Below are 10,179 nucleotides of genomic sequence, written 5' to 3' on the forward strand. Positions count from 1 at the left end.
GCCTCCAGGCTGTGTGGCCACGCACACCAGGGGCCGCCCTCGACCGGTGGCATGGGGACTTTCAGCTTAGGGTCTGTGTGGTTGTCACACTGGGGAGCCCCTGGCAGTGAGTGGGCAGGCCAGGGTGCTGCCCCCTCACTACCCCCAGGATGCCCCATCGGGTGAGCTTGTGCACGCGGGAGCAGGGCCCTGTCCTGCTGAGCCAAGCTCACGTTTCTGGGCTGGGTCCAGCTGGCTGTCATGTCTTTGAAAACGGAGTTGGGGAGGAAACCACTTTGAGGTGGTGGGAGCTGTGGGTTCCCTTTTTAACATCAATAGCATACATTCACTGGAAAACTGGCAGATCGGTTAACTGTATCCCACACAGTCTTGGGGAGGAAGAAAATGCCGGGTGGTGGAGGAGGCGGGCGGGCCTCTTGCCGAGAGGGCTTCAGGCAGGCGGTGCACGGGGACCGGGGCACCACACAGCTGCAGGTGGCAGCCGGGGGAGCTCCAGTGGGGCCTCCTCTTACCCTCGGGTCACTTCTGCACCGAAACCATGTTCCCTGGCCCCTCACAGAGTCCTTCAGGATTCAGTACTTGCAGTTCCTGGCGTACACAAAGACCCCGCAGTACAAGGCCACCCTGCAGCAGCTGCTGGGCCAGGAGAAGGTGAGCTCGGCCCGGCCCCGCCTGCCTTGCACCGACCGCCCCGCTCACTTGGCAGATAGAGCACTCCTCTCAGGCGGCCACTCGGCGGTGCAGCTGGCCCAGGCCCTGCTGTGACTGCTCAGAGGTCCCTATGTCACCCACGTCGCGGGCAGGAGAGGCTGTCTGGGCAGCTCCTGGACCTGGGCGTGCTCCCCCGCAGCGCGGGAGCAGCCCCGGGGGTCAGGCCCAGCTGCCAGCACCGCTCCACCGCCCGCTGCGCACACGCTGCTTTTCCGAGGATGGGAGGGCTCCTCGTAAATCATTAGCTCAGAACGCTGCCTGTGCCATCTCCTGGGCGCACGCTGAGTGGGCGGGGTCCTCGGCCTCCTGCCCAACAGCCCCGCGCTGAGCCAGCCTGAGGGAAGGCGGGCCCTCCCGGGCTGGCCGTCACCAGCCGCATCCTGTGTCCCACAGGAGAAGAACGCCCAGCTGCTGGATGCTGCACAGCAGCTGCTGGGGCACTGCCAGGCCCAGAAGGAGGAGATCAGGAGGCTCTTCCAGCAGAAACTGGATGAGGTAGGGGTGCTGCGGCCAGTGTGCCACCTCGGCCCTGCTGCACGTGTGACCAGCATGGGGCTGGGGCTCAGCTCTGCTGGGACCGCAGCACTGTCTCCGCTCGGCTGCTTTTTGCTTTGAAAGGCTTCCTGGCAAAGTGGCCGACTCCCCGTGCAGCCCGAACGGGCCACTCAGGCTCCTGTCCTGGCGTTGCTTCCCTGCTCCCTTCCCTGCGGGACTGTGGCTGCCTCCCGTCTTGTGTGGACTGGACTAAGCCAGTTGTGCCCAGCCTTATGCCCACTTTGCTGTCTTGTGTCCTCAGCTGGGGGTGAAGGCTCTGACCTACAATGACCTGATTCAAGCACAGAAGGAGATCTCGGCTCATAACCAGCAGCTGAGGGAGCAGGCGGAGCAGCTGGACAAGGACACCCGGCAGCTGAGGGCCCAGAGCCTGCAGCTGGTGCGTGTGGCCCCTCCCTGCGCTGCGGCGCCCACCCTGCCAGCTCGTTTTTGGTACCCCTGCGGGCTCTCCTGATCACAGGGCACCCGGAGCCTCTGCAGTTTTCACTAGATGGGCCTTCCCCGTCCCCAGCTCCCCAGGCTGGGCTCTGCGAGGAGCCCCACATCTGATGGGCCTGTCTGTCCTGCCCTGTAAGCACCCCTCACCTGGCCCCCTCAGCCTGGCTTTCAGAGCTTGTCCTGTGCTCCCAGCACACAGGCCCTCAGGGACCCTGCCCAGAGCCGTGTCGGGACGGCAGGCGGAATGGGCCCCACCCACGTCCCCATGGCCACGCGTGCCCCAGCAGGGGCCTCCTGGCTGGGGCTCAGCCGCCGCCACCCGTCCCTGCAGCTCAAGGCTCGCTGCGAGGAGCTGAGGCTGGACTGGTCCACGCTGTCCCTGGAGGGCCTCCTGAAGGAGAAGCAGGCCCTGCGCAGCCAGATCTCCGAGAAGCAGCGGCACTGCCTGGAGCTGCAGGTAGGCTGGCACAGGCGCGGACGGCCTTGGGGCTGTGGGAGCCAGCTCAGGCCGTGGGGCTGCGTCCCTAGGCTGTGTGCCAGGCACCTCCCAGCAACCATCTGTGACGGCAACTGGCAGAGCCGCCGGTACTCTGGTGAGGGCGACAGGTCAGCAAGGTCAGCAGAAGGTGTGGGGAGGAGGGTGGCCCAGTGTGCCAGCCTGACCCTTGTGAGGCCTCTCCAGCCACTCGGCTGCAGTCACACTAGGAGAAACAACGCACAGTCCACAGCCCATGCAGTGGCCGCGTGGGAAGGCCGTGGCCCTGGGGCACTGGGTGGGACTTCATAGGTTGTACCAGCTTTCCCGTTGGGACCCCGGGGATTCTCTCAAGTGATTCATCGCCACAGGGGACATTGCAGTTCCTCTGCACACCTGTGTTCAGGAAGTTAAACACATACTTCCCGAAGTAGGGCTGGGAGCACCTCAAGATCCCAGCGCCCCTTATCAAGCTGCTTGCTGAAGGATTGAGGCCCAGGTGTCTCCTGCCTGCCGAACCAGCAGCGTAGTATGTGTTGTAAACAAGTTCTGCCAACTTTGCTCCCAGAGCCAGGCCCTGCCTCCGCAGATGTGCCTGTGAGAGAAGTCTCTGTAAGGGAATATCCTGGGGTTCCCACCCTGAGGTGTGATAGGCGATGCATGCTCGTTGTGGGGTACAGGGTGCCTGGTATCCTGACCACCCAGGAGACACTATCAGGAGGGTTGCAGACAAGGCATGTCAGCAGGAACAGGCTCCCTGTCCCCTGTCCTTGCCTCCCGCAGACGTCTTTCTTGGTCAGCGCGTGTGTGCCTATGGAGCTTCACTGGACGCCCGCCTGCCATTTCGTGCAGTTGCCCAGAGCTCCTGGACCTGCGTCTGGGTGGTGGGCCCTTGGGTGGGCGTCCTTCGCACTTTCCCAGGACGGTCCCTCTCTGCGGGGCCCCCAGGGTCTGGCCCTCAGCAGGTGTGAGCAGCCCCCTCTCAGGGGCAGCCTGATGCCCTCCTTTTGCCTTAAAGATCAGCATCGTGGAGCTGGAGAAGAGCCAGCGGCAACAGGAGCTCCTGCAGCTCAAGTCCTGTGTGCCGCCTGACGACGCGCTGTCTGTGCACCTGCGCGGGAAAGGCGTGCTGGGCCGGGAGCTGGAGGCAGAGCCAGGCCGGCTGCACCTGGAACGGGACTGCCCCCAGCTCCCCCTGCCGCCCTTGAGCAGCATGAGCCCAGAGCTCTCTATGAATGGGCGTGTGGCCGGCTATGAGCTCTGCGGGACTCTGATCCGGCCCTCCTCCAAGCAGAGCCCCCCCCAGTACCTGGCCACCCCCCTGGACCAGGAGATCGTGCCCTGCACTCCCAGCCACGGCAGCAGGCCCAGGCTCGAGAAGCTGTCCAGCCTGGCTCTGCCTGACTACACCAGGCTCTCCCCAGCCAAGCTGGTGCTGCGGCGGCACCTGAGCCAGGACCATGCGGCCGGTGGCAAGGTGGCTGCCGGCGAGCTGCACGCTCGGTGAGCGTGTGGGCCTTGCAGTCTGCATCTGGCACCCTTGGCTGCTGGCTGGGGGCATCTTTTAAGTGGGAGCTCATGGGTTTGGAAGGTCTGAGGGGCCTGCTGGGCCCAGGCTGCCAGCTCTGAGAGTGGACTCTCAGCTGGAGGGGCTCCTTGTACGGTGACCAAGGGACACATCCCCTTGCAGAGTTGAGCACGCCAAGGAGAATGGCCTTCCCTACCAGAGCCCTGGCTTGGCCAACGGCATCAAGCTGAGCCCTCAGGACCTGCGGCCCTCGTCCCCCGGGGCCTTGCCGATGGCTGGAGAGAGGGGTGGTGAGAAGGTGAGGGCGGGCCTCCTCTGCTGGGGGGTGCTGGGCGGGTCCTGAGCCAGGCTGCTGGCAGGGGTGGCGCCAGCAGGTAAGGGCAGTGGGGGGGCCTGGCCCTGCTGGCGTCCTTGCCCGGCTAGCGGATGAGAGTAGGAGGGCGGCACCAGTGCAGGGCTCCCCTGAGGCAGAAGGTGGGCACGATGACGCAGCAGCTCTGACCATGTGGGAAAGCCTGGCATGGGCCACACGGGGTGGGCCCGGCCTGTGGCATCATTGCCAGGTTCCCCAGGGGCGCTTGGGCCCAGGGTCATGGCCAGCTGTGTCTGCAGGGCGTGAAGGAGCGCGCCTATGCCAGCAGTGGGGAGGCCATCACCAGCCTGCCCGTCAGCATCCCACTCAGCACTGTGCAGCCCAGCAAGCTGCCTGTCAGCATCCCCCTGGCCAGCGTGGTGCTGCCCAGCCGTGCCGAGAAAGTGGTGAGTGACCAGGAGGGCCACCCATGCAGGTCGGGAGGTGCATTTCCTGCCCGTGGCACCACCTTCTGCCAAGTTACACGCTGGCAAGTTTCGAGCAAACCATGAAACCCCAAGAAACAAACGTCTAGAAACCAGAGTTAATCCCGGTGGTGTCCTCAGATTTTCTCTCAGGCCTGTCCCTGTGTGAGGCCACACATGCGGGTGGGGAGGAGCAAAAGCCGACCTGCATGCTACGTGGGCTTTTGTCCACTTTGGGTGAGATGGGATTCACAGTTGGCCCCATGAAGTACACACCTCAGTGCATCCACAGAGCTGTGTCACCACTGCGTCTCATTCCAGGACATCCCACTGCCCAAAATAAAAACCATCTCCTTAGCAGTCACCTGCCCCCTCCCCAGCCCCTGGCAGCCACAGGCCCACATTCTGTCTGTGGACTCGCCTGTTGTGGACGTGTCACAAGAATGGGGTCACACTCTGTGTGGCCTGTGTGTCTGGCATCTCACTGAGCGCCATGTGGTCAGGGTCCATCCGTGTGTGGTGTGTGGCAGGGCTCCGCTCCTTTCCGTGGCTGCACAATGCTCCATGTGTGGACGTGTGTTGTTTGCCTGTTGATGGATACGTGTCCCCACTGCTGCTGTGGACGTGTGCCACAGGTTTTGTGTGGATTGTTTTTATTGTATTCCACGCAGGGTGGAATTGCTGGGCCCCTCATAGCTGCAGCCCCTCCCTGCTCCCTTTACCCTGAGCCTGACACCTGACTGCTGGCCAGAGATCTTTAGAACCCCGTCAGGCATCTGTCCTGTGTGCAGTCAGAGCCTTCTGGTGGCTGCCCCCCAAGCCCACACCCCGAGCAGGTCTGCCCCTTCTGCGCCTGCCTGCTTCTGCCTGTCCTGTGGCTCAGGCCCAGGATGGCCTCCATGACCTCGTCCCCCTGGCCCTGGCTCAGCCGACAGTGTGCACCTCCTCTCTGCAGAGAAGCACTCCCAGCCCAGTGCCGCAGGCCCGAGAGTCATCTGCACTTGAAAAGCAGCTGGGTGCTAATGCCCATGGTGCCGGAAGCAAGAGTCTTGCCCTGGCAGCTGCAGGTAGGATTACTGCTCCCGGGCCCGCCTGGGCTGGGTGGTGTTAGCAGGGCCAGAGCCAGGACCGCAGAAGGGCCAGGATGGGCTCAGAGCTAGCCCGGCTCTTCCTGGCGTGGGGTCTGGGCACAGCAGCACAGCCAGCCCTGCACCAGGACGCCCTTGGGGCCCTCAGTGTGACCCATGAGCCTTTGGCCAGGATGTCCTGGTGTGGGCGCACGTGGGCAGGCTGTATGTCAGCCTGGGAAGCATGCCACAGCCTGTAGGTGACATCCTAGCTGGGTTCTGGTTCCCAGCACCTGGGAGCTGACCCATCCTCACGCGAGCCTGGGTGGGCGTCTCGAAGCCTGTGGGTCCCTTGGTGTGTGACTCTGGGTCCTGAGCTTATTCACCAGCGCCACCCAGACCACGCTGTCCTCAGCTGGGCTCCGTCCTCTCCTGGAATGGCCCCCTGAGGAGCCCCCGTTCCCCTGCAGGCTTCTCCTATGCTGGCTCCATGGCCATCAGCGGGGCCTTGTCGTGCAGCCCGGCACCACTTCCTCCCGGAGCTGAGCCTACAGCCTTTGATGATCCCCCCAGCTCGGGAGGCCTCTTCACTCCTGTGGGGTCCCACAGCTCCACCCCTCAGCACCCCCCACTGCTAGTGCAGCCCCGCAACCCTGGCTCAGCCTCACCTGCCCACCAGTTCTGTGCCAGCCCCCGGCTCAGCGGCGCCCCCCAGGGCCTGCTCCTAGACTCCAGCAAAGGGGACCTGGTTCCCGAAGCTGGCTTCTCGGACCCAGAGAGTGAAGTCAAGAGAAGGGTCATCTTCACTGGCACGGCCGCTGGCGGCACCAGGCCACCACCTCCCAGCAAGCACAGCCCTCTGCCATCGGGTGCTCGCGGAGACTGTGGCCAGAGCCTTGGGCAGGATAGCCGCAGGCGGGGCAGGAGGAAGCGGGTGTCAGCAGGGACCCCCAGCCTGAGCTCGGGTGTGTCCCCCAAGCGCCGGGCCCTGCCATCTGTTGCTGGCCTCTTCACGCAGTCTTCAGGGTCCCCCCTGAACCTCAACTCCATGGTAAGGCCAGGCTTGGCTGGGGAGGCGGGAGGTACAGGGGAGCCCGCCTGGCCCAGCTGAGATAGGCAGCGCTGCATGCCGCCTTCCCATGATGTGGTGGCTCGGGCAGGAGGGTCCTGAGCAGCACCCTTGGGTGTCGGTGCCCTGGGAGCCCGGTGACAGGGCCTGTGCTGTGTGCTGATCCCCCAGGTCAGCAACATTAACCAGCCTCTGGAGATCACTGCCATCTCGTCCCCCGAGAGCCTGCAGAGCTCCCCTGTCCCTTCCCAGGACGACGACCAGCCACCCGTGCTCAAGAAGGAGAGGCCCCTGGGCCAGAGCAATGGGGCCCACTGCTCCCCACCAACCTCGGATGAGGAGCAGGGCTCCGAGGATGAGCCCAGCAGCGCCAGGCATGTGGGCTACGTGGGGCTGGCTGGCCGTGGGCTGTGGGTACCGGGTCCTGACCTCAGGGGTTTCTCCCTCACCTGCCGTCAGTGTCCCTTGGTGCTGTCCTTGAGCAGTTTTATGAGCCTGCCCACCACTTGGTGAGAAGCCAGTCCACTCATGCAGGGCCCAGGCTGTCCGAGGGCATCTTGCCACCTGACACCTGCCGTCCCACTGATGGCCCTGGCCAGGAGCCTGTGTCCAGAGCAGCCACGAGCTGTTGGGTCACTTGTGTGCATGTCACTTGGGTAGAAGAGATGAAGGGGTCAGTTGGCCATGCAGGAGAGAGCTTGGGGCGATGGGGCTTTTGCCTCTTCTCCCTGCTTCCTGCCTGTCTCCGTCTGTGAGGGACAATGGCTGTGTTGATGGCAGCTTTATTAGATGTAACTCATGCCGCACTGCCCGCTTCAGGCATGCAGCCCTGGCTGTGTTCATAGGTCATGCACACATCACGCTCTTAATTCTAGGGCGTTTTTATCACCCTACAAAAGCAGCCTATGCCCCTTAACACTGACTCTCCACCACCCACTTTCTGTCTCTGTGGATGTGGCTCTCTGGGAACCTTCTAGAAGTGGGATCAGACGGGCTCTGTCCTGTGCTGGCTTACTCCACTGGGCACCATGTCCTCAAGGTCCGCCCACATTGTCGCAGGTGTCGGGTCCTTCCTTGTTAAGGCCGAGTGATACCCCAGTGCATAGACGGACCACGTGGTTATCCATCTGTCCATGGGTGGTGGGGTTCCAGTTTTTAGCTGTTGTGGGTCGTGCTGCTGTGAATATTCACATACATGCTTCTCTTTGAAGAGCTCGTGTTGCTGCCGGGTCCCTTAGTAACATCACGTGTAACTTTGTGAGGAGCGGCCAAGTCGCCCCAAGTTGCTGCCGTATCACATTCCCGCCAGCCATGTGCAAGCGTCAGGCTTCTCCACGTCCTGGGCGGTGTGAGTCATTCTCCGCCGCCCTCGGGTGTGTGAGGCAGGGTGTCTTTCTGGCTTTGGCTCCGCCTGCCAAGCACTGCCTGGCTGCCTGTGCAGCTTCTCTTGGGGGGCCACACAGCCCTGAGCCCCCTCTGCAGCGGGCTATCAAGTTGTGAAGGCTCTTTGTGTCTGAGCACACGGTCCGCAGGCCCCCCCCTGCACGCCCGGCCGCCTCTCCCGTGGCGACCTTGGCCCAGGCGTTGGATGGTGGTGGTGTCCTGCCTGTGTTGTCTTCTGCTGCCTGTGTTTTTGGTTCTCGTCTAAGTCGTTTCATCTTGTTCCTCCTCCACAGACATAAATCATGTTTTAAAATGTTTAGCACTTGCTCTTCTTCGCACTGGGGGCTCCAGCTCGGCAGTTCCCTGGCTCCGTCCGGAGGCTTGTCTCTGCAGGCCCTGGTGGCCGTGGGGCTGCGCTGTGGGACTGCTGGCACACAGAGCACACACTGCCTTCGGGCCTGGGACTGCAGTGTGCTCTGGACCCGCACAGCGGGAGGACACGCTACGGGTTCTGGTGTTCTGTAGGGAGCATCTGAGTTTGCAGAAAGAGCCAGAGAGGAAACCTCAACCGGAGATGGTTCTATCTGGGATGCGCGTCTTTGCGTGTTAGCAAATGCCATCCCTGTACCCCTGCTGTGGCCGAGCCCTCAGCCCTGTGCCTTTACACGCACAGCGTTGGGCAGCCCTGGGGCCACTGCATGGTGCCCCAGGGCCTCTCAGATCTGAGGGAGGGCAGTGTGGTGGGTGGTGCCTCTGAAGCCACTAACACTCATCTACTTTTCTTTCCTTGATAGAATTGAGAGGAAAATTGCAACCATCTCCTTAGAAAGCAAATCTCCTCCGAAAACCTTGGAAAATGGTGAGTGACAGTGCTCCCACCCCAGACTGGTGAGGGAGCCATGCTGTGCTTCTGGAACTGCCTGAGTGGTGTTGGGTGCTACCCCACAGACATGGCGACTGCAGGCCGTCCCCGTGGCAGCGCAGCGTCTGTGCTGCCAGGCACGGGTCGAGGCTCTCCCGGTGCCACCACTGGGCCCCACTGTGAGCCCACTCGCCTGCCCCCAGAGGGGCCCCAGGGCTCCTGCCCCAGTGCCCCCTGGAGAGGCCGCAGGGGATGAAATAGGCTTCTCTGGGGACGTGGTGAGCGGATCCCATGCAGCTTCCTCCCACTCCCCAAGGCCCTTGCAGATGCCGGGTCCCATGGCCTGTGCCTCTCTCATCAGGGGGCGGCCTGGTGGGAAGGAAGCCGGCGCCTGCCAGTGAGCCCGTCAACAGCAGCAAGTGGAAGTCCACCTTCTCTCCCATCTCTGACCTCGGCCTGGCCAAGTCCTCCGACAGCCCGCTGCAGGCTGGCTGCGCTCTGAGCCAGAACTCCCTGTTTGCTTTCCGGCCCCCCCTGGAGGAGCCCAGCTCGACTGATGGCAAGCTGGCTGCCCACCCCAGGAAGAACTTTCCGGGCACCCTGGCGGGGCCCGGCGGGCTGAGCCCAAGCAGCAACCCTCCCAACGGCTTTGCCTTCAGCGGGGGCCTGGCCACCGACCTCAGCTTACACGGCTTCAGTGATGGTGCTTCTCTGTCCCACAAGGCCCCCGAGCCGGCCGGCCTGGGTGCCCCCTCGAGCTTTCCTGCCCCACGGGGCAAAGAGGGTGGCACCACAGAGCCCAGCCCCTTTGTGCACAAGAGGCAGCTGGACGGACTGGGCGGCCCGAAGGCCGAGGGCGGCAAGAGCAGGGAGGTGGGCGAGCTGGGCCTGCCCGTGTGCGGGCCCTCGGACAGGGTGCCTCTGGGGCACGGCAGAACGGGCAGGAGCCGGGACCGGGAGCCCGACTTCAAGAATGGCCACAACCTCTTCATTTCCGCCGCTGCCGTGCCTCCCGGGGGCCTCCTCAGCAACCCCGGCCTTGCCACGGTGGCAGCCCCGGCGAGTAGCGTGGCGCCCCCCGTGCAGACGCACCGGCCCTTCCTGGGCTCCTTCGCGCCTGGTCCGCAGTTTGCGCTGGGCCCCATGTCCCTGCAGGCCAACCTGGGCTCATCTGTGCTTCAGTCCTTGTTCAGCTCTGTGCCAGCTGCCGCCGGGCTGGTACACGTCTCGTCCGCCACAACCAGACTGACCAACTCGCACGCCATGGGCAGCTTTCCCTCGGGGGTGGCGGGCGGCACAGTCGGAGGTAGGCAG

At 63.7% G+C, this 10,179-nt stretch overlaps 1 protein-coding gene across 13 annotated transcripts in view; it reads left to right on the forward strand.

Annotated features, from left to right (window-relative positions):
• Positions 1-10,179, forward strand: part of DOT1L (DOT1 like histone lysine methyltransferase) — a 51,237-nt gene that overhangs the window by 35,891 nt on the left and 5,167 nt on the right. For all 13 annotated transcript variants that reach the window (XM_057489631.1, XM_057489632.1, XM_057489637.1 and 10 more), the window contains 12 exons: positions 560-651; positions 1,105-1,206; positions 1,508-1,645; positions 2,036-2,161; positions 3,198-3,682; positions 3,870-4,005; positions 4,320-4,466; positions 5,440-5,551; positions 6,022-6,602; positions 6,792-6,994; positions 8,798-8,862; positions 9,227-10,171. In XM_057489631.1, the coding sequence (XP_057345614.1) occupies positions 560-651; positions 1,105-1,206; positions 1,508-1,645; positions 2,036-2,161; positions 3,198-3,682; positions 3,870-4,005; positions 4,320-4,466; positions 5,440-5,551; positions 6,022-6,602; positions 6,792-6,994; positions 8,798-8,862; positions 9,227-10,171 (3,132 nt within the window). The remainder of the gene's footprint in view (positions 1-559; positions 652-1,104; positions 1,207-1,507; positions 1,646-2,035; positions 2,162-3,197; positions 3,683-3,869; positions 4,006-4,319; positions 4,467-5,439; positions 5,552-6,021; positions 6,603-6,791; positions 6,995-8,797; positions 8,863-9,226; positions 10,172-10,179) is intronic.

This window comes from Manis pentadactyla, chromosome 12, assembly GCF_030020395.1.
Source record: "Manis pentadactyla isolate mManPen7 chromosome 12, mManPen7.hap1, whole genome shotgun sequence".
NCBI lineage: Eukaryota > Metazoa > Chordata > Mammalia > Pholidota > Manidae > Manis > Manis pentadactyla.